The 24,441-nt window shown below is 37.5% G+C and overlaps 1 protein-coding gene across 11 annotated transcripts in view; it reads left to right on the plus strand.

The window, feature by feature from the left end:
* USP37 (ubiquitin specific peptidase 37) overlaps positions 1-24,441 on the plus strand; it is a 90,530-nt gene that overhangs the window by 44,709 nt on the left and 21,380 nt on the right. For 10 of the 11 annotated variants that reach the window (XM_073807263.1, XM_073807257.1, XM_073807259.1 and 7 more), the window contains 7 exons: positions 3,422-3,612; positions 12,296-12,413; positions 13,697-13,776; positions 15,426-15,590; positions 17,232-17,297; positions 20,068-20,209; positions 21,054-21,309. In XM_073807263.1, coding sequence (XP_073663364.1) covers positions 3,422-3,612; positions 12,296-12,413; positions 13,697-13,776; positions 15,426-15,590; positions 17,232-17,297; positions 20,068-20,209; positions 21,054-21,309 — 1,018 coding nt within the window. The remainder of the gene's footprint in view (positions 1-3,421; positions 3,613-12,295; positions 12,414-13,696; positions 13,777-15,425; positions 15,591-17,231; positions 17,298-20,067; positions 20,210-21,053; positions 21,310-24,441) is intronic. The other variant, XM_073807266.1, reaches the window with a different exon arrangement.

Here is a 24,441-nt window from a genome sequence, read left to right on the forward strand (position 1 = left end):
CCACTTTCTGGAGAGTTTTTATCATAAATGGGTGTTAAATTTTGTCAAAAGCTTTTCTGCATCTATTGAGATGATCATATGGTTTTTCTTCTTCAGTTTGTTAATATGGTGTATCACATTGATTGATTTGCGTATATTGAAGAATCCTTGCATCCCTGGGATAAATCCCATTTGATCATGGTATATAATCCTTTTAATGTGCTGTTGGCTTCTGTTTGCTAGTATTTTGTTGAGAATTTTTGCATCTATGTTCATCAGTGATACTGGTCTGCAATTTTCTTTTTTGGAATATCTTTGTCTGGTTTTGGTATCATGGTGATGGTGGGCTCATAGAATGAGTTTGGGAGTGTTCCTTCCTCTGCAATTTTTTGGAAGAGTTTGAGAAGGATGGGTGTTAGCTCTTCTCTAAATGTTTGATAGAATTCACCTGTGAAGCCATCTGGTCCTGGACTTTTATTTGTTGGAAGATTTTTAATCACAGTTTCAATTTCATTACTTGTGATTGGTCTGTTCATATTTTCTATTTCTTCCTGGTTCAGTCTTGGAAGGTTATACCTTTCTAAGAATTCGTCCATTTCTTCCAGGTTGTCCATTTTATTGGCATAGAGTTGCTTGTAGTAGTCTCTTAGGATGCTTTGTATTTCTGCGGTGTCTGTTGTAACTTCTCCTTTTTCATTTCTAATTTTATTGATTTGAGTCCTCTCCCTCTTTTTCTTGATGTGTCTGGCTAATGGTTTATCAGTTTTGTTTATCTTCTCAAAGAACCAGCTTTTAGTTTTATTGATCTTTGCTATTGTTTTCTTTGTTTCTATTTCATTTATTTCTGCTCTGATCTTTATGATTTCTTTCCTTCTGCTAACTTTGGGTTTTGTTTGCTCTTCTTTCTCTAGTTCCTTTAGGTGTAAGGTTAGATTGTTTATTTGAGATTTTTCTTGTTTCTTGAGGTAGGCTTGTATAGCTATAAACTTCCCTCTTAGAACTGCTTTTGCCACATCCCATAGGTTTTGGATCGTCGTGTTTTCATTGTCATTTGTCTCTAGGTATTTTTTGATTTCCTCTTTGATTTTTTCAGTGATCTCTTGGTTATTTAGTAATGTATTGTTTAATCTCCATGTGTTTGTGTTTTTTACGTTTTTTTCCCTGTAATTGATTTCTAATCTCATAGCGTTGTGGTCAGAAAAGATGCTTGATATGATTTCAGTTTTCTTAAATTTACTGAGGCTTGATTTGTGACCCAAGATGTGATCTATCCTGGGGAATGTTCCATGCACACTTGAGAAGAAAGTGTAATCTGCTGTTTTTGATGGAATGTCCTATAAATATGAATTAAATCTATCTGGTCTATTGTGTCATTTAAAGCTTGTGGCCCTTATTAATTTTCTGTTTGGATGATCTGTCCATTGGTGTAAGTGAGGTGTTAAAACTCCCCCACTATTATTGTGTTACTGTTGATTTCCTCTTTTATAGCTGTTAGCAGTTGCGTTATGTATTGAGGTGCTCCTATGTTGGGTGCATATATATTTTTAATTGTTATATCTTCTTCTTGGATTGGTCCCTTGATCATTACATAGTGTCCTTCCTTGTCTCTTGTAACATTTATTTTAAAGTCTATTTTATCTGATATGAGTATTGCTACTCCAGCTTTCTTTTGATTTCCATTTGCATGGAATATCTTTTTCCATCCCCTCACTTTCAGTCTGTATGTGTCCCTCGGTCTGAAGTGGGTCTCGTGTAGACAGCATATATGTGCGTCTTGTTTTTGTATCCATTCAGTAAGCCTGTGTCTTTTGGTTGGAGCATTTAATCCATTCACGTTTAAGGTAATTATCGATATGTGTGTTCCTATTACCATTTTCTTAATTGTTTTGGGTTTGTTTTTGTAGGTCCTTTTCCTCTCTTGTATTTCCCACTTAGAGAAGTTCCTTTAGCATTTGTTGTAGAGCTCGTTTGGTGGTGCTGAATTCTCTTAGCATTTGCTTGTCTGTAAAGCTTTTGATTTCTCCATCAAATCTGAATGAGATCCTTGCTGGGTAGAGTAATCTTGGTTGTAGGTTCTTTCGTTTCATCACTTTTTAGTATATCAGGCCACTCCCTTCTAGCTTGTAGAGTTTCTGCTGAGAAATCAGCTGTTAACTTTATGGGAGTTCCCTTGTATGTTATTTGTCATTTTTCCCTTGCTGCTCTCAGTAATTTTTGTCTTAAATTTTTGCCAACGTGATTACTATGTGTCTCGGTGTGTTTCTCCTTGGGTTTATCCTGTATGGGACTGTCTACACTTCCTGGACTTGGGTGGCTATTTCCTTTCCCATGTTAGGGAAGTTTTTGACTATAATCTCTTCAAATATTTTCTCACATCCTTTCTCTATCTCTTCTCCTTCTTGGACCCCTATAATGTGAATGTTGTTGCGTTTAATGTTGTCCCAGAGGTCTCTTAGGCTGTCTTCATTTCTTATCATTCTGTTTTCTTGATTCTGTTCCGCAGCAGTGAATTCTACCATTCTGTCTTCCAGGTCACTTATCCGTTCTTCTGCCTCAGTTATTCTGCTATTGATCCCTTCTAGGGTATTTTTCATTTCACTTATTGTATTGTTCATCTGTTTGTTTGTTCTTTAATTCTTCTAGATCTTTGTTAAACATTTCTTGCATCTTCTCAATCTTTGCCTCCATTCTTTTTCTGAGGTCCTGGATCATCTTCACTATCATTATTCTGAATTCTTTTTCTGGAAGGTTGCCTATCTCCACTTCATTTAGTTGTTTTTCTGGGGTTTTATCTTGTTCTTTCATCTGGTACATAGCCCTCTGCCTTTTCATCTTGTCTATGTTTCTGTGAATGTGGTTTTTGTTCCACAGGCTGCAGGATTGTAGTTCTTCTTGCTTCTGCTGTCTGTTCTCTGGTGGATGAAGCTATCTAAGAGGCTGGTCTAATTGATTTTAAACACCTTAGAGATAGGGAAAATTGGAATGATTTTAGCGTGTTACCCAGTTTTATTTTAAAATGAGATTTGTGTATGTGTGTTCATCACAGGTTGGAAAACCTGAGGACTTCTGGTAAGGTTCAGTATGACCCTTCTGTGTATTTTATCATATATTAGTAATATAGATGTGGTTTGCCACTGTAGGACCTTGGACTATTTTAGCTACAAAGGCTATTTTAGAAAAATCACTCTATTTTTAAAAAACAAATGAAGGAGTGATTCATTTATTAGTTATGCTAATCTAACTTAGGAATATAAAATATGTCGTTTGTCGTTTTGTTTTGTTTCCACAAAATATGTACCGCAAAATCATTAGAGTAAATCTGGCCTTTTTCCACACGTGTTTTTGACTTGCAAGTGCTTTACTCGTATAGATCACAGTGTTAATAAGCTATTGTTTTGACAAGAAATGTTTTGAATTTATTAAGGATATTATGCCTTCTTAGGACGCTCATGAATTTTTAAGTCAGTGCTTAGACCAGCTGAAAGAGGATATGGAAAAATTAAATAAAACCTGGAAGACTGAACCTGTTCCTGGAGAAGAAAATTCACCAGATATTTCAGCTACTAGAGTATACACTTGCCCTGTTATTAGTAATTTGGAGTTTGAAGTTCAGCACTCCATCATCTGTAAAGCGTAAGTAGTCTCTCAGAGAACTCTTTTCCCTTTTAATTCTTTACAGCAAGTGACTAAAAGTCTTCTAGAAGGTTTTAATTCTTATCTTCATTCCTGTGTCATGAGTATAAATATCTTTGTTCAGTGTCTTTATCATCTATAAGAATGCTTGGTGGGGTGAGAACTAAAGTGAACTTAGTTTGTCAAATGCTTTAGTGCTGACTAAATGGTTAATTTTGCTCTGCCTTTTGAGTGTGTGTTACTATGTGTGTGGTTTTTTTCCTTTTAATCACTGTGTGGAAAATCAAGCTCTTCGAGAATACTTGTTCGTCTTTTTTTTTATTATTATTAATTAATTTATTAATTTTTGGTTGAGTTGGATCTTTGTTGCTGCTCGCAGGCTTTCTCTAGTTGCGGCGAGCAGGGACTGCTCTTCATCGTGGTGCACAGGTTTCTCACTGCGGTGGCTTCTCTTGTTGCGGAGCATGGGCTCTAGGCGTGCGGAATTCAGTAGTTGTGGCTCGCAGGCTCTAGAGCTCAGGCTCAGTAGTTGTGGCGCATGGGCTTAGTTGCTCTGCAGTGTGTGGGATCTTCCTGGGTCAGGGCTCGAACCCATGTCCCCAGCATTGGCAGGCAAATTCTTAACTACTCCACCACCAGGGAAGCCCTCATCTTTTTTTCCCTGAAAAAACTCCCTCCTATTAGTCGCTTATTTTGTTGAACCAAATTGTTTTTATAAAAAATGGGTTGTTTTTTTTTTTACAAGATACATTAAAATGTGAATTATTTTTAATTTTTGCAATGCTTTTTAACCATGTTTACATTAACTATTGAGACATACCTTCTACATTTAATTAATTTCCATACTCATTATCAGAACTCTCTACCAGGTACTTGACATTAAAAGGTTCTATTTTGATTAATCTTCCAGTTATCAGTAGTACATCTCTGAATACATTTTTTTTCAGAGAGTGGAATTCTTCAGAGTCCACATATAAATGAGAATTAATTCTGTGGCTTTCACACATGACTTAATACAGAATTATTAAGTGAGACACAGCCTTCCCCCTCAACATACTACATATACTGTCCCATCATATCCTGTTACTCTGACACTTAGAAGAAGTCTGATTTTGTTGATAATCTTTTCCTTCCTGAAAATCTGTGATATTCTTAATTTTTGAAATTCAGAGTTTCACTAATTTACATCTAGGTATTGACCCTTTTTCATGCATTTTGCATTTAACATGATGGGGCTTTTTCATCTGAAGATTTGGGATTTTTTTCAGCTCAGAAAAACTATTCTCTACACACTGCTTCTCTTCCATTTGTTCTGGAATTTTCTTTAGGAATACTCAACAGCCATATGATGGCTCTTCATTCTCTGTCTTTCATATTTATTTATTTTTCTTTTTTCTTTAATTTTTATTTTTTGGCTGCATTGGGTCTTCATTGCTGTGCGCGGGCTTTCTCTAGTTGCAGTGAGCAGGAGCTACTCTTCTTGCACTGTGCGGGCTTCTCATTGCAGTGGCTTCTCTTGTTGCAGAGCTTGGGCTCTAGGTGCGCTGGCTTCAGTAGTTGTGGCACATGGGCTCAGTAGTTGTGGCTTGTGGACTCTAGAGCACAGGCTGAGTAGTTGTGGCACACGGACTTAGTTGCCCCTGGCATGTAGGATCTTCCCGGACCAGGGATCGAACCCATGTCACCTGCATGGCAGGCAGATTCTTAACCACTGCACCACCAGGGAAGTCCCCTTTATTTATTTTTCTTAGGCTGCTCAAAATGATAGTGTTCACTGAGGTCTCTTCCAGCTATAACACTCTAGTATTTTTTACTAGAATTTTGAACATTCACATGGACACTACAAGACAGTAGTTTTGCATCATTAGTCTGTGACATTTTTTATCTTCATGGTTTCTTCAGTGTTTTTTTTCCCCCTAGTGGATAAATTTTTTTTTTTTTTTTTTTGCGGTACGCGGGCCTCTCACTGTTGTGGTCTCTCCCGTTGCGGAGCACAGGCTCCAGACGTGCAGGCTCAGCGGCCATGGCTCACAGGCCCAGCCGCTCCACGGCATGTGGGATCTTCCCGGACCGCAGCACGAACCCGCATCCCCTGCATCGGCAGGTGGACTCTCAACCACTGCGCCACCAGGGAAGCCCGATAAATTATTTTTTAAAGAAAAGGTCTGGGTCTTAGAAATACAGTTCATTGTCCTGCAAAAGCTAGAGAGCCCACAGTATGATAGCCATCCCTCCGTTTCTTCTAATGCACTTTCCAAACAAAATTTGTTCAGGTCAGAGAGAGAAGCAGTTTGTCACTGTTAATATTTCATTTAACTGTGGGGTGTCAACTAAGTTTCTTTTGATAGGAAAATTTCTGTTGCCTGTGGTAGAAATGGCCACAGGCATCACAGGAAGAAAGAAAACTATGTCAAAGTGATGCCTGCTTCACTGAGCCAACAGCATCAGTCAGCCATTCCAGTTATGCAGCACCCAAATATTGGGTGTGCAGTTGAGGTGTGTGTACCAGTGCATGAAGTGACCTGGCTCACAGTGTGTAAGCATGAAGCTGAATGCCAGGCATCCAGACTGAACAGTGACCCAAGAGTTGGCAAGTCCAGGAGGTAACAAGGTTCTCCGGGGCTGCAGCAGCAGTACAACTACGTCCTCGAAGGCCTTGCCTTAGATGCTTTATTAGTCATTTTCTTTAAGACAACTCCTTAAAGATAAAATAGTTTCTGGCTGAAGGAAGATTCTGTACGCCTTATCCCTGAATTGTAATTTTCCATGTTTAGCCTCTGTCCCATCTGGCTGTAAGTTAGTTTGACCTGTTTGCCAAATGTACTTAATTTTTTTAAACTGTTATAGTTTAGATTGACTGGTTTTCGATGATTATAAGCCATTTCAATATATTAGTAATATATTCTTGAATATGAAGAATTTGTATGAATTCTCCATTTAAAGAACTTAAAACATCTAAAACTAAGTACTTAATAATCCCCCATAAAACCTCCTTCTGCAGTCTTCCCTATCTCAGTAATGACAGTTCAGTACTTAGAGTTTATCAGTACAGCAGTGTGGTATTTCTTAACTTTTCTTTTCTTTCTCTTGCACCCCTACATCCCATATGTCAGCAAATCCTTTGAGCTTTTCCTTAAAAATACAACCAGAATCTGACCTCTTTTTACTACCTCCACTGACACCGCTGTGGTCCAAACCACCATCATCTCTTGACTGGATTGTTGCAATACCTTCTGACTGATCACTGTGTTTCTGCCCTTGTCTCTCTGTAGTCTATTTTAAACACATTAGCCAAAGTGATCCATTTAAAATGGACATTAGTTCATGTCGGTCCTCTGCTCATAACCCTTAAAATAAAAGCTGAAATTCTTGCCATGATCTACAAAACTCCATAAGATTTGCCTTTCAGCAACCCCTCTCTCCCAGTTAACTCTCTTACTTCATCTCTTATCACTCTTTCCCCTTGCTCATTCTGTTCGAACCAAACTAGCTTTCTTGCTTTATTTGTTTGTTTTTATTTATTTATTTGTTTATTTATTTATTTATGGCTGCATTGGGTCTTCGTGGCTGCGCATGGGCTTTCTCTAGTTGCGGTGAGTGGGGGCTACTCTTCATTGTGGTGTGTGGGGCTTCTCATTGTGGTGGATTCTTGTTGAGTACAGGCTCTAGGCACACGGGCTTCAGTAGTTGTGGCTCGTGGGCTCTAGAGCGCAGCCTCAGTAGTTGTGGCACACGGGCTTAGTTGCTTCATGGCATGTGGGATCTTCCCAGACCAGGGGTCGAACCCGTGTCCTCTGCATTGGCAGACAGATTCCTTTTTTTCTTTTTTAAATTAACTTTTATTAGAGTATAGTTGATATACAGTGTTTTGTTAGTTTCTGTCATACAGCAAAGCGTATCAGTTATACATATACATACATCCACTCTCTTTTGATTCTATTCCCATATAGGTCATTACAGAGTATTGAGTAGAGTTCCCTGTGCTATATAGTAGGTTCTTACTAGTTATCTGTTTTATATAGTAGTGTGTATATGTAAATCCCAGTCTTCCAACTTATCCCCCCCACTTTTCCCCCTTGGTTACCATAAGTTTGTTTTCTGCATATGTGACTCTATTTCTGTTTTGTAAATAGCTTCATTTGTACCATATTTTTCAGATTCCACATATAAGCAATATCATATGATATTTGTCTTTTTCTGTCTGACTTATTTCACTCAATATGACAGTCTCTAGGTGCATCCATGTTGCTGCAAATGGCATTATTTCATTCTTTTTTATGGCTGAGTAATATTCCATTGTATATATGTGCCACATCTTCTTTATCTGTGCTTCCGTCGATGGACATTTAGGTTCCTTCCATGTCCTGGCTATTGTAAATAGTGCTGGCAGACAGATTCTTAACAGCTGTGCCACCAGGGAAGTCCTTCTTGCTTTTTAAAAAAATGTCAGGGCTTCCCTGGTGGCGCAGTGGTTAAGAGTCTGCCTGCCGATGCAGGGGATGCAGGTTCATGCCCCGGTCCGGGAAGATCCCACATGCCGTGGATCGGCTGGGCCCGTGAGCCATGGCAGCTGAGCCTGCACGTCCGGAGCCTGTGCTCCGCAATGGGAGAGGCCACAACAGTGAGAGGCCCGCGTACAACAAATAAATAAATAAAATTTAAAAATGCCAGGATCCTGGTACCTCACAGCCTTTTCACTTACTGTTTCTCTTTCCCCATATTATCACATAGCTAGTGCCCTCCCTTCTCCATATCTTTATGTAAAAATCACTTGCTCAGTGAGGCATTTTCTTGCTACCATATCTAAAATTCCAGCCATCTACTCTCATCTTTTGCTTCCCTCTTCTATACTTTCTTTTTCTTCTTTAACACTTACCTAGCATACTATATATTTTACTTATGTATGTATTTTTATTGTATCTCTTCTCGAGTATAATGAAAGCTTCATGAGGGGACATATTTTTGTCTTGGTTTGTTCTCTGCTACAACCCCAGTGCCAAGAACAGTTTCAGCATATAGGAGACATATTCAGTGATGCATAACAAATTGTCCCAAACTTAGCAGGTTAAAACAACATCCACTTAACTCAGTTCTGTAGGTCAGAAGTCTAGGCAGGGTATGGCTGAGTTCTTTGCTCAGGTATCAGAAAGCTGAAATCAAGGTGTTGGCTGGAGTCCCCTTCTAAGCTCATTAAGGTTGTGAGCAGAATTTAGTTCCTTTCAGTTGTAGTACTAAGGTCCCCATTTTTTTGTTAGCTGTTGACTGGGGCAACTCATTTCCTAAAGGTTGCCTATTGTTTCTTGCCATGTGACCTCTATAGGAAGTTCACAACAGTGCTATTTGCTTTCTTCAGGCCAGCAGTACATGTCTCTGACTTCTAATCTGTGACTTCCTCTGTTTGAGACCTCTAGACCCAGATTTAAAGAGTTCATGTAATAAGGCCTCAACCATTCAGATAATCTCCTTTTTGATGAACTCTACAGTTAAGATTAATAACATTAATTATATCTGCAAAATCCCTTTTGCCATGTAAAGTAACATCATCATGGGAGTGATAGCTCGTCATAATCACAGTCCTCCCACACTCAAAGGGGATAGAATTATACAAGGAAGGGCAAGGATCATCTTAGAATTCTGCCTAGGAGAGAGGCACTCAATAAATGTTTATTTAATGAAGAACAGATGTATTCTTACAGTCCCTAGTCTTCAACTGTTGCAATAGAGAACTGGGACAGGAAAATGAATATTACTAAAAATGCTGATAATGCAGACAAAATGAAAAACAGTCAACTAAAACTAAGTAAAAGAAATAAGTTGGCTTCCAGGTAAATTGAATATGATGTTTTGATCTCTGAGCCCATTTTCTGAAATTCTATAAAATGTATCCAATGACCAAACAATTCTGCTACCGAACAGAGCTGCCTACACAGTTTACTGAGAACACATAGTATTTTCAATTTGACACATTGTTCATTTAGTCAAAAACTGGAAATAGTCCAGATGTCCATCAATATGGAAAAATTGTGGCATGCTCATACAGCTTAATACTAGGCAACAATGAAAAATGGGCTATAGCCATTTGCAACAAGCATGGTTGAATCTTATAATCATGTTGAACAAAAGAAGCTAGTTAAAAGAAAACATTCTGTATGGTTCCATTTATGTAAGGTTCAGAAAAGGTAAAACTCAACTATTTTTTTAAAAATTTTTTATTGAAGTATAGTTATTTACAGTATCATGTAACTTTCAGGTATATAGCATAGTGATTCAGTTATATGTGTATATTCTTTTACAGATTCTTTTTCCTTATAAATTATTACATAATATTGGGTATAGTTCCCTGTGCTATATAGTAGGTCCTTGTTGGTTATCTATTTTATACATAGTAGTGTGTATATGTTAATCCTAGCCTCCTAATTTATCCCTCCCCCCACACCCCTTTCCCCTTTGGTAACCATAAGTTTGTTTTTTGTGTCTGTGAGTCTTTCTGTTTTGGAAATAAATTCATTTGTATCTTTTTTGTTCTTCTAGATTCCACATATAAGTGATATCATATGATATTTGTTTTTGTCTGGCTTACTTCACTTGGTATGATTAAACCTAGGTCCATCCACATTGCTGCAAATGGCGTTATTTCTTTTTTTAATGGCTGAGTAGTATTCCATTGTATAGGTATCTAACATCTTTATTTATTCAGCTGCCAGGGGACACTTAGGTTGCTTCCATGTCTTGGGTATTGTAAATAGTGCTGCAGTGAACATTGGGGTACATGTATCTTTTCGAATTATGGTTTTCTCTGGATATATGGCCAGGAGTGGGATCACAAGATCACATGATAGCCCTATTTTTAGTTTTTTAAGGAACCTGCATACTGTTCTGCATACTGGCTGCAGCAGTTTACATTCCCACAAATAGTGTAGGAGGGTTCCTGTTTCTCCACACCCCCTGCAGCATTTATTATTCATAGACTTTTTGATGATGGCCATTCTGACCAGTGTGAGGTGATACCTCATTGTAGTTTTGATTTGCATTTCTCTGATAATTAGCGATGTTGAGCATCTTTTCATGTGCCTTTTGGCCATCTTTGTGTCTTCTTTGGAGAAATGTCTGTTTAGGTCTTCTGCCCATTTTTTGATTGTTTGTTTGTTTTTTTGATATTGAGCTGTATGAGCTGTTTGTGTATTTTTTTTACTGAAGTATAGTTATTTTACAGTGTTTGTTAATTTCTGCTGTACAGCAAAGTGATTCAGTTATACATATATACATTTTTTTATATTCTTTTTCATTATGGTTTATCATAGGATATTGACTGTAGTCCCCTGTGCTGTATACAGTGGGACCTTGTTTATCCATTCTATATATAGTAGCTTACATCTGCTAACCCCAACCTTCCACACTATCCTTCCCCCCAACCCCCTCCCCCTTGGCAACCACCAGTCTGTTATCTATGTCCGTGATTCTGTTTCTGTTTCATAGATAGGTTCATTTGTGTCATATTTTAGATTCCACATGTAAGTGATATCATATGGTATTTGTCTTTCTCTTTCTGACTTACTTCACTTAGTATGATAATCTTTAGTTGCATCCGTGTTGCTGCAAATAGCATTATTTCGTTCTTTTTTTATGGCTGACAATTCCATTTTTTAGAATGTGTTTGAGCCTGTATGACTATCAGTCTAAAGCAAGTAGAGGGACTTCCCTGGTGGTCCAGTGGGTAAGACTCTGCACTCCCAGTGCAGGGGGCCCAGGTTCGATCCCTGGTTGGGGAACTAGATCCCACATGCATGCTGCAACTAAGAGTTGACATGCCGCAATGAAGATCCTGTGTGCTGCAACTAAGACTGGGCACAGCCAAAATAAATAAAATTTTTTAAAATAAATAAATTAAATAAATAAAGCAAGTAGATATAGGAAGGGGTTAACATACTCAAAAAACAGGGTGACCACAAATCAAAAACACAATAGATTCACAAAAATCAAAAAGAAGAAAACACAAGCATAAAATAAAAGGAAATTATCAAGCCACAAAAAGAAAAAGAAAGGAACAAAGAAGAAACAGAATTAACTGGAAAATAAGGCTTAAAATGGCAATATATACATATCTATCAACAATTACCTTAAATGTCAATGGACTACATGCTCCAATCAAAATACATAGAGTGGCAGATTGGATAAAAAACCAAAACTCAACTGTTGTGTTGGAAGTCAGGATAATAGTTATCTTTTGGAAGTAAGAAAGGGATAGTGATTGGGAAGAGGCATGTGAGGGGGCTTATAGGGAGTTCATAGTGTTCTATTTCTTGAGTTGAGTGGTGATTACATGTGTGTGTTAACTGATAATCCATCAAGCTATACAACTTTGACTGGTTCACTTTTCTATATATATATTATACTTTAGTGTTTTAAAGTTTGGGGGTTTTTTGGAAAGTATAAAAATTTTAAATTTAGCATTTTAAGAAAGTACTTAAACACTTTCAATTGATGTTTTACCTGTATGGATTTAATAAGGGTTAAAGTAAGCATGAGAAAAATTTTAAATGTTTATTTCTCATGCCTAGTCATGGTCTCTCAGTACCTGATAAGTTCAGTGGGGGAGCAGTGTTTCTGAAGTATATTTGTATTTATTTTGTATTGCACAGTTAGGCTTCTAAATTCTTATATTTGTCTTCTTTTATTTTTACAGATGTGGAGAGATTATTCCCAAAAGAGAACAGTTTAATGACCTCTCCATTGACCTTCCTCGAAGGAAAAAGCCACTCCCTCCTCGTTCAATTCAAGATTCCCTTGATCTTTTCTTTAGGGTAAATAATATCTTTTGGTATTTCCACATAACTAAATTTTATATATCATAGATAATTGTATTTGAAGTTGGTTTCTTTAAGGCAGAGTTTTGACAAAATAGTTGCAGGGGAAACATGAGAAATATTTATAAATAGTATTTTTTAGGAGCTTGGTAAATATGGTTGTTAACTGATTGTAGATGAAAATTAATTGCTCAAGTAGATTATACATCTAACTCAACAGCAAGTGTTTTAGACAACCTTAGAAGCATTTGTTTGTAAACAAATAATATGAAGTGACATATGCTAAAATTGGGTAATGTGAGTCAAAATTGGAGACACTATTCTAAGTTAGTATACTAAGCTCTGAGGAATGAAAAAAAATACTTTTTGCTTCTCCTTAGGTTATATGTACCATGTTAGAAACAGAAAGGACAAGTCATGTTTATTCAGAGCTATAGATAAATGTTTGCATTTGTGTTATACTGTTACAGATACTCAGAAAGTTTCTGGGGCATAATTGGACATGTTGTGTAGCAGTCCTTATAATTGATGGCAGTTTGCCATCTGTATAATAGTGGTTCTTGTTTTGTTGTAGCAAATGGGCAGGGTTGTCATCCTAAGATTTAAAAAAAAAAAAAAGACCTCTGTTCTTGAAATGATGAATATTCAGCTCCACCCAAGGATAAATATTCTGCTTTTCTTTTTGTTTTAGTCATTCCTTATAATTCCTGTTATTATCGTAGAATTTGAAGCTTTTCCTGTGTATCTTTACCCCCATTTTTTAAGGATTTCTTGTTTCAGTTTTCTCTAGGTAATGATATCCACCCCAAACTTTGGTCCTTTTAGAGCAGTTGTTCTTAGTGGGCTGTCACCAGAAGATTGAGTTCCATTATAAGAAAGGGGTAGAGTTACACCTAACAGACCAGGAACTCCGCCTAACCTGAAGGTGATCTTATCTCTGCTATGGCCAAATGTTAAAATCTGGATATACTCTTGGCAGTGGTTCTTGTGTATCCATGGGGAAAAGGTTGAGAATCTGCTACTATAGTTTAGTTACTGTCATAAATTGAGATGTTTCCTTGGTAAAAAAAGGAAATTAGGAATTCTGAAACAGGGCATGATATTATAACTATATTTTGAGGATTAGGTCTTAATTTAGTAAGGCTTATGATTCTAGACACAAAATTTAAACTGGTCGGAGTTGTCATTCCACTGAACTAGTATGACTAGAGAAATTAGCATTTAATGGGGCAGTGCTAATTCAACTTTATACTTTATTTTTCCCTCTTGTCTTTTTACAGGCAGAAGAACTTGAGTATTCCTGTGAGAAGTGTGGTGGGAAATGTGCTCTTGTCAGGCACAAATTTAACAGGCTACCCAGGTAAAATTAATTGGCTCTTCAATTTTTCTTCTTTAAAGTACTTACAAATATTACTGAATAAGTGAGGCTTATCAGATGGATTGGTAAAGAAGGTCAGCAAAGCTGAGATATGAAGAGGGTAGAGAATGGAAAGCTACAATTCTCTTGTATAAGAAAGGAAGAAGATTTGGAAAGTTGAAGAAGAGAAGGAACCTGAGAGTCCCAAGAAGATGGCAACAAGAGAACGAGGCTGATGAGACTTTGGAATAATGATGGGGACTTACTAGAAAATTTTTAATTCAGTAATGTGTAACACTCAATTATAATTTGTTGTGCATGTACATTTTATAGAACTTTTTTTTTTTGGGTACGTGGGCCTCTCACTGTTGTGGCCTCTCCCGTTGCGGAGCACAGGCTCCGGACGCGCAGGCTCAGCGGCCATGGCTCACGGGCACAGCCGCTCCGCAGCATGTGGGATCCTCCCAGACCGGGGCACGAACCCGTGTCCCCTGCATCGGCAGGTGGACTCTCAACCACTGTGCCACCAGGGAAGCCCATATAGAACTTTTTTATAAGTGGAGAAAACTTTTTATTTCTCTCTTACCTTTCTCTAGAGAATGTGCTACTGAAATAAGAATAGTTCTTGTCAAAAGTCATCTTAAAAAAATTAATTTTCACCATCAAACATAAGGGCTGTTTAACACTTTATTTATTTTAATAAATTTATTTATTTTTGACTGTGTTGGGTCTTCGTTGCTGTGTGCAGGCTTTCTCTAGTTGCAGTGAGCAGGTTTCTCATTGCGGTGGCTTCTCTTGTTGCGGAGCACGGGCTCTAGGTGTGCAGGCTTCAGTAGTTGTGGCTCGTGGACTCTAGAGCACAGGCTTATTAGTTGTGGCACATGGGCTTAGTTGCTCCGCGGCATGTGGGATATTCCCAGACCAGGGCTCGAACCCATGTCCCCTGCATTAGCAGGCGGATTCTTAACCACTACGCCACCAGGGAAGTCCTGTTTAACACTTTAAATTACCATTTGTCGTTATATAACATCCATTTTTTGGTAAACTATATAACATTGAAATAAATAATTTAGGGATTTGATCCATTATCAATACCAATATTCTAAAATTAGTTTTCTTGTCTGATGTGTTTTGATTTTTTTTCTAGGAACATTATTTTACTGAGACCTCCCAATTAATAATTAATATCTACCCAATGCCTGTGTTTTATTTTTATTTTTATTCTTAGTACCTAGCACAATGCCTAGCACATGGCAAGTATTCAGTAAATGTTCTTTTTTTTTTTTTTTTTTTTTTTTTTTTTGCGTTACGCGGGCCTCTCACTGTTGTGGCCTCTCCCGTTGCGGTGCACAGGCTCCAGACGCGCAGGCTCAGCAGCCATGGCTCACGGGCCCAGCCGCTCCGCGGCATGTGGGATCCTCCCGGACCGGGGCACGAACCCGTGTCCCCTGCATCGGCAGGCGGACTCTCAACCACTGCGCCACCAGGGAAGCCCTCAGTAAATGTTCTTTGACAGATCTTTAGTTCAGCCTAATGTAGTCTTTAAATCAAAAGCTGTCTAACATGGTTAGTTACAGTGATCTCTTCTTACCTGTAAGAGAGCTACCTCTATTATGTATAAACTAATAATGTTATCATCTCCTGTTTTTCAGGATCCTCATTCTTCATTTGAAACGATATAGCTTCAATGTTGCTCTCTCACTTAACAACAAGATTGGGCAGCAAGTCATCATTCCAAGATACCTGACCCTCTCATCTCATTGCACTGAAAATACAAAACCACCCTTCAACCTTGGTTGGAGTGCACAAATGGCAATGTAAGTCCTTGAGAATTTCTTTCCCTTTTGAAGTAGAAAGGCTTTTAGTATCTGATCAAAAGAATGACTGAACTACATAACATGACTCCAGGTAAAATCAGACCAAGAAGATTTTTATTTTGCTTTATTTTGGGACTTTGTGCTAAGTTTTACCTGATTTAAGTAATTGAATAAAATGCTTAAACAAAAACTTTCAACACATATTAATTGCCTTTCATAATAAATTACCTTTTCCGGGAGTGCTCCTTACTCTTTTAGATCACTAGAAGATAGTTTGATACATTTGGGGAATATAAACCAAATTTGCATGATCGTAAGAGTCACTTGAACACTGAAAATACTGATTCCTGTGTTTGTTCCTTAGGAGTTCTGTTTCAGCAAATCTGATATAGGGCTGGGGAATCAATATTTTTAACAAATGCCTCTGCTGACTCTGGAGTATGCAAACTTGAGAAACAGTACATTAAATATTATGCTGGGACCCCCAAAATAGATTGTGTCTTCATAAATGTATTATTACCAGTTTGAGCAAAGAACTTCAATGGCTCCTCGAAATTTTTCCTTGAGAAAAGAAGTAACTTTTACATTCTATTTTGCGTCATCATGAATGCCAGGAAAACCTTAAGACTTCTCTAAATGTTGCTCTTTCTTCTGCGTACTTGCATTACTTTGGAGCCATATATTGTAGTTCTTTTTTATACTTGAACACTAGTTTGGTATAATCATAAAGTTCTAGAGCTTTAGAGGTGAAAGGGATTTTAGAGATTTTTGTCTTTCTTAATTTTACAGAGGAGATCCAAGGAAATTAAGTGATTTTCTTAAGCTCATACAGTTAGTAACTGGAAGAGCCAGGTCTCTTCATTGACATGGAATAATAGACATTACAGAAAGCAAATGAACATTTGCTAACATGAATTAATGAAGTTTTGTAAAAATTATTCCCCTTGGATTAATAATTGAAATATATTCTACATCGTGTACGTTTACACCAAAGGCCTCAATAAGTCAATAACAACATGTTCCCAGAGAATCAGTGTTTCTGGATTTTTCTCTTATGGCCTTTCATTAGAATAGATGTTTTTGCTTGATGGAAACTGCCCTCTACTGGTGGAGCTAGTATTCTTTCTGGCAGTACTTTCAAACCATTAGCCAAGGCTGTTTAATGATCACAGGCCTGAAACCAGGCTCTCTGACTCGGTGATATGATAGCTTTAAGATTTTGAACAAATTCCTTGACCTGTCTGTAGGGAAAATAACAGGGTAGTTGTGAACATTAAATGAGGTAATACACAAGAGTTCTTACTACAGTGCCTGACATCTAGTAAGTCCTCAATAAATGAGAGCTATTGTTATTTTATTGCTTAAAAGAACTGAGACAAAGAGAATTTCCCAAGTTGTTCTCTTTATATTGTATTTGACTTCGTTTTCAATGTTGTTTATTTAGATCATTAGATAAGGAAGAGCCTAGAGAAAGTATTTTGTTTTCTCTTTTGGCCTCTATTGTTAGTTTAAAAGTATGATAATTGTTTGCTTTTCAAGAGGATATATAAGGGACTATAATACAGAATAATCATTTAATAAGTTAAATATATTTTTAGTAATAGTAATTGTATACATATATATTTTCTAATTTTCTGATAGTTCTAGACCATTGAAAGCCTCTCAAATGGTGAATTCCTGCATCACCAGCCCTTCTACACCTTCAAAGTGAGTTATATTTCTTGTGTACCCAAAATTTGTATTTTTAAGGATTTGGCTTACCCTGATTTCCAAGATTATCCCCTCCCCTTTTCTTATTGTTTCTCTTTTTGCATGATAATTGCTCTGCATTACTGTACTTTGGAATTTTCCTGAATATGCTTTAAACTGTAATTTAGTGAGTATCAAGTTTTTAACACTGAATCAAGTTCAGATGGTCCTCTCAAAATTTTGTTTTAAAACTTCTTAAATCATCTGTTGTATGTAATATTTTCATCCTACAACTCTAGAAATTGACTAATGATGAGGGATTTTAAGGATTGAAGGGTTAAAATAACCCCTACTGGTATAAAAAGCACCATTCTTCAAATATACACATGGAGATCCCAAAATATCTTTTCACCTGTTGCTAGCCAGTGTGGGACTTCTTGTCTTAGACACTGAGCTGGAGCTATTCTGAAAGGGGACAGGAAAACAAATACACATTAGAATGTAGCTATTCTACAAATGTTTTTTGCTTAAGACCAAAAGTTTCTCCAAGAAGGAAACAAATACTTTTTTTTTTAATATACCTCCTCTGTGATTTGACTAGAACCACAGTTCCTGATTAGACAGGAACTAAATGACTTCGTTGTCATTTGTCTTTAAAATTAGTTTTTCTAAAAATTTGATGTCCCAAAGTACTTTTAGAAAAGAGACACTTTTGTTGTTTAAGGGCTTTTGGGGGGCTTATATAACCATAAAATGACATTTGGGAATTGCTATTTTCTTTTCCTCCTGTTAATTATTTTTCAGTGCAATTAAAACCAGATGACTAACTGACTAGAAATCTGAAATGGTACCGATATGAATACTCTTGCCCGTTCTCAAGATACAAATGAGCAATACCACTTGGCTGCTTAGAAAGTGAGCAAGTGATGCATTTACAGGATGAATATTTTTCCTTACTACAGGCAAGCTGCCTTCTGTGAATATAGTAACTATTAATGGAATGCACTCTTTATGTACCAAATCACTATAGCTTCAAGAAAGAGATGGTTTCATTGGGCATCATTATACTTGGCATGGTCAATCTGTTCTCCAGGGTCTTACTGCTATGAGAATTTGAGAGTTGGTCAATAAAGGATGATTAGGCCCTAGAAGACCTGTCATGCCGATCAAACTTAAAAGAGGCTGAGCTATGAACCAGAATATGATTGGTTCTTCTATAATGTCCTTTGTCACATTTGACCCTGGTATATTAGTAGCCAGGTGTCACCCTCCTTCAGCAAAGTATTTACATGGATAAATAAATCAATATGTTCAGTTTTGCTTGGTGAGCATGAAATCAGAAATGAAGAATTAAGATGGCTAATTGGCTATTTCTAAGTTATATTAACCCTTTTTGAACACATATTGGGAGGCTATTCAAGTGTTCAGACTGAAGTGCAGTGATATCCTGGCTGCTCTCAGCCAAAGACTATGGTTGGGTTTATCACTGACCACTTGCCTCTTTTCTTTGATCTACGTTGCTACGCAATCCTCCTGATTTCCATTGTGGCCTCTTATTTCTTGGTGCCATCATTCTACATGTTTATTTACAGTTTTCACATTTAGATTATTGCATTTTCCAATTTCCATTTTACATTTTTTTTTTAGTACAGCATATGAATTTATGTTAACCTTCATCAAAGAAAATTTGTGCTTTTTGACCTTTACCACTTTTTCCTTTAGTTTATTTTCAGCTCACTTAGAAGACAACACAGTAACACCTTACTTATCTGGTATCATTGAAGAATAATATTTGATATTCCAAATAAATGAATTTTTATTAAACTGAAGCTTGTCCTTATAAACATTGCCTTTTTAATTTTAATCTTTAAAATGTTTTAACCATTTTAGATGGTTATATCTCTGTAAGCTTACAGAATTCCTTATATTAAATAAAATACACTGCAGATAATTTAAATATATTGTAATTACTTAAAATTGGCATTGTAAATATCAGTTATTACACTGTGTTTTAATATGATAATGCCCTCAGAGGCTCTTAATTCTTATAAGACAGTTTACCTTTACATTAAATTACTTTATAGTTCTTTATTGCCCTTTTTATGGTTATTCTCTCTCATTTCTTAGCTCTCATTTCTTGATGAACTTGCTACATTATTTTATACACTATTTCCTGGGGAAATAGGGTCCCTGCCTGAAGAGTAAAGTTCATGGGCTTTGAAACTGCTGCCTTCCTCAGAGGCGTTTTTTTTGTTTTGTTTTGTTTTGTTTTGTTTACTTTTAAGTTCCTGTGTTCTAGAAGGCAGAAGTTGCCAGAAGTTGGACCTACATATAAATGGATAAGTGGAATGTTACTGTTAATTTCAAAGTACATGGATCATAATTTAAAAGAGCAAAAATTAGTCCTCATGCACTCTCTTGTCAAAAATGTATTCATTGCTATGTCTGCATGCATTCAGTAAAGTACTTGCTTTATAAAGCCAGTAACAAACTTCTTTGGAGTTGATCATTAAAAGAAAAAAGGCACAAAGTGATTGGTTTACTGATAATATATAATAGCGTAAGAGTTGTCTGATTTTCAAAGCATGGCTCTTTTGGAGTAGGGCAAAGGTAATTCTTAAATATACCTCTTTTCCTATATCTTTTTTTCTCTGTTAAATCATTCTCCATAATGGAAAAGCTTTTTGTTTTAATTGATATTTATACTTCAAAAAAATAACAAGGACAAATGTTTATTTGTCAGACTTACATAGGGTTTTTTTGTTTGTTCGTTTTTCTTAAATTACAGGAATTTCACCTTCAAATCCAAGAACTCCTTGGCTTTATGCCTTGATTCAGACAGTGAAGATGAGCTTAAACGCTCTGTGGCCCTTAGCCAGAGACTTTGTGAAATGTCAGGCAGTGAACAGCAGCAGGAAGACCTGGAAAAGGTAAGTAATTTCTCACCAAAATATCTGACTGTCCAAACAAATGCCTTTCATAACCAGCATCAGCAAACTTAATAAATACACAGGATGGATCATTTCTTGTGAATGAGGATTTTTCAGATGTACTCTTAGCACCTTTCAGTATGCAGTATGATATTATTAACTGTAGTCACCATACTGTACATTACATCCCTGTGACTTATTTATTTTATAACTGGAAGTTTATACCTTTTTGCCCCTTCACCCATTTCACTCACTCCCTAGCCCCCACCTCTGGTAACAACCAATGTGTTCTCTGTATCTGTGAGCTTAGTTTTTTTGTTTGTTTGTTTTTTAGATTCCACATGTAAGTGAGATCATACATTATTTGTCTTTGTGTAACTTATTTCCCTCAGGGTCCTTCAGTGATGTCACAAATGGCAAGATTTCTTTCTTCCTTCCTTTCTTCCTTCCCTCCCTCCCTCCCTCCCTCCCTCCGTCCGTTCCTTCCTTGTTGCTGTGCGTGGGCTTTCTCTAGTTTCAGCCAGGAGGGGCTACTCTGTTGCGGTGCGCAGGCTTCTCATTGCGGTGGCTTCTCTTGTTGCGGAGCACGGGGCTCTAGGCGCGCGGGCTTCAGTAGTTGTGGCGCATGGGCTCTAGAGCGCAGGCTCAGTACTTGTGTTGCACAGGCTTAGTTGATCTGCAGCATGTGGGATCTCCCCAGACCAGGGCTCGAACCCGTGTCCCCTGCGTTGGCAGGTGGATTCTTAACCACTGTGCCACCAGGGGAGTCTCTATCACTTTAAACTACAAGATTGCTATATTTGTAGGCATTCTGGTTTCTTCTAAAAGCAGCTCTATTCTTCAGGATTCAAAATCTTGCAGACTAGAACCTGGTAAGTCTGAATTGGAAAACTCAGGATTTGACGGAATGAGTGAAGAAGAGCTTCTAGCAGCTGTTTTAGAGATAAGTAAAAGAGAAGCTTCACCACCTCTCAGTCATGAAGATGATGATAAACCAACCAGCAGCCCTGATACCGGATTTGCAGAAGATGATATTCAAGAAATGTCTGAAAATCCAGACCCTGTGGAAACTGAGAAGCCAAAAACAGTCACAGAGCCCGGTAGGTTTAATGAAAATAAACATCTGTTAAACAAGCACAGCTGTGTTCCAAAGCTTTATAGTAACAAATGACTTCTACATAATGGGAGGTGAGATGGATCTGAATAACAGAGCTAATAATATTTTTGTGCTTTTTTTTTTCTAACAGTTTAAAAAAATGAGAAGCAAATATTGTGAGTTAGTATCCAGAGGCTAGTGGTAAAGTATGCCATGTCCCTTTAGGTGTACATCAAAAGAAAAGTTAGTATTCTTGTGCATTTAAAAAATGTTTGTGTCAGGGCTTCCCTGGTGGCGCAGTGGTTGAGAGTCCGCCTGCCGATGCAGGGGACACGGGTTCGTGCCCCGGTCCAGGAAGATCCCACATGCTGCGGAGCGGCTGGGCCCGTGAGCCACGGCCGCCGCTGGGCCCGTGAGCCATGGCCGCTGAGCCTGCGCGTCTGAAGCCTGTGCTCCGCAACGGGAGAGGCCACAACAGTGAGAGGCCCACGTACCTCAAAAAAAAAAAAAAATGTTTGTGTCAGTTTTTGGTCACTTTTTTCACACCACTGCTCTCAGAAATTTGTGTAATTCTTCATTTTTGTATATCTGAACTTATACCAAGTTTTAATGTATAAATAATTTAAGTTCTCCATTCTTCTTTGGGTTCATCCCTTCATAATGGTGGCAAGACCACTGAACTAAGAGAGTCTTGGGTGTCTAGTCTTAGCTATACCACCTACTAGTTATAAATTTCTAAATAGGTAATTTAACCTCTTCGATACTCAGTTTTCTTACCTCTGTATGGGGAATCTACCAGACCTACTTCAGATAGTTGTGGGTAGAATGTTAGATAGTATATACATATTATGTAAAGCGCTATACAGATAAAAATTATTTTTGTGGTAATTTTTACTCATATTTTGTTATTTCTCAAGCTATCACTTCAAACAACAGAGCTGAGCCTCCTTGCCTTGCACTATGGGTATTTTAAGATTTTTTAAGTAGAAAATTTTCACTTCCTTTTCCTGGGGCCAAGTCTAATATTTTCTCCTGATATCTTTAGTATCTATATCTTTAGTATCTGTATCTAGGTAGCTAGCTAACGTGTTTCCGTATATCAAGCCTAGGATTTTGGAGATGAAGAGAATAGTAGTATATCACAAAATTATTTTCTGTATTCTTGGGGTTGTTAGGGCCTCCTCAGTTTTGAATTATTTTATGTGCAAGTAAAATAAGAGTATTTCCTCAATTTAACTGGAAACAAAAAGCTGATGATTTTTGTATATAGATGTTTCCTTTTTTTTTCTTTTTTCTTTACACCTTTTTTTACCTCTTGATGCAAGTACCCTTATGAAGTCCCCTTCTCTTACTAAACTTACAATCACTGCCCTTGGAAGTGAATCCTAGATACTAGATCATTTCATCAGTAAGAATTTCAGTATCACTAAAAGATAAGAACTCTTTTTACAAAAACCTATCCTCCATATCATTATCATACTTTAAAAATCAATAATAATTCTAAGGAACATCAAATGTGATCAAACCCTCCATAAGGTTTTATTTTGAAAGTTTCAAATCCAGAGAGAAATTGAAGAATAAAACAATATACACTTTTATACCCTTCACATAGATTCATTAACATTTTGTCACATTTTTTTCTCTCCCTTCCACACTGCCCCTGTGTGTATGTGTAGTTGTGCAGCAGTTACCCCAAAATTAGTGCTTTACAACAACAGTAATTTTAATATCTCATTACTGTGGATTGACTGGTCTTAGCTGCTAGTTTTTTCTGCTCTGTGTGATGTTGGCTGGGGTTTAACTGCGCTACAACATCCAAGATGGCTCACCTTGGCACATGGGTTGTGTTGGTTAGAAGGGTCAGCTGAGCTGGCTAGATATCCTCTCTGTTCTTCTGGTCCCCTCTCCCTGGCCATCTCCCTTCCCCTCTTCTCCTCAGCTTTTCATCTCTTCATGTAATCTCAGGGCCTCTCCCTTCCTGTATGGCCTCTTCAGCATGGTAGCCAAACTTCTTACATGATAGCTCAGGGCTCCCAAAAGCACAAAAGAGGCTGCTGCCAGGCCTCCTTAATGTATAGGCTCAAAATTGGGACAGAATCAATTCCACCACATTTCATTAAAGCACTCACAGGACCTGCCCAGATTCACTGCGAGGTGGACCACACAGAGTTAGAATACCTGTAGGCATGGTTCATTGGAGGCTATCTTTAGAGATTGCGTGTGCGTGCGTGCGTACACACACACACACACACACACACACACACACACACTCTTTTCTTAATGGAACCATTTGAAGTTGCAGGTATCATAATACTTCACCCTAAAATACTTAAGCCTGACTCTCCTAAGTACACGGAAGTTTTCCTATATAACAATTGTCATACCTAAGAATATTAACAGTAATTCTATATGTAGTTCTAATATATAGCCCACATACACATTTACCCAATTATCTCCAAAATATTTTTTACACTTTTTAAAAAATCTAGAACCCAAAGCTTACCCCCTGCATTTGGTTGTTAGGTCCCTTTAGTCCCTAGTCAGGCCAATTTTTCTTTGAAAGACTCCCATTATGGATTGTCCTACTATTCTTTTAAGTATAAGCTGGGTTTTTTTCCCCATACCCTAAAACTTCAGAGCCTGGAGATGGTTTTTTCCTTGTTGCTCATTGCCATTTCCAACTGCTTGTCTTCTTTCATCCTACAAAAACCCCAGCTCCTTTGGTACGTGACTTCAGACTTTGCCACCTATTATCTCTGTCTGTAGCTCTCTTTTACCGTCCAGTCACTCCATGCCCATCAGCATTCTTAGGGCTTTCAGCATCCTCATAAGTGACCATTTCAACAGCCTGGTTTCTCAATTCCTAATCTTATTTCCAAAGAACTTTTCTTCTACCCCATCTTGATAACTGCCAAAACTCATACCCTAAACCAGTAGCTCTCAAAGTGTGTCTCCTGGCCATCAGTATCATGTAGGAACTTGCTGGAAATGCCATTCTTGACCCCACTGCACACCTGCTGAGTGAGAAACTCTGGATGTGGGACTCAGCATTCTGTGTTTTGATTCCAGTTGATTCTGATGCATGCTGAGGTTTGAGAACCACTTCTCTAGACTTTGTCATCATCAATAAATGTAC

The sequence above is a fragment of the Tursiops truncatus genome, chromosome 7, assembly GCF_011762595.2.
Source record: "Tursiops truncatus isolate mTurTru1 chromosome 7, mTurTru1.mat.Y, whole genome shotgun sequence".
Classification (NCBI taxonomy): Eukaryota; Metazoa; Chordata; class Mammalia; order Artiodactyla; family Delphinidae; genus Tursiops; species Tursiops truncatus.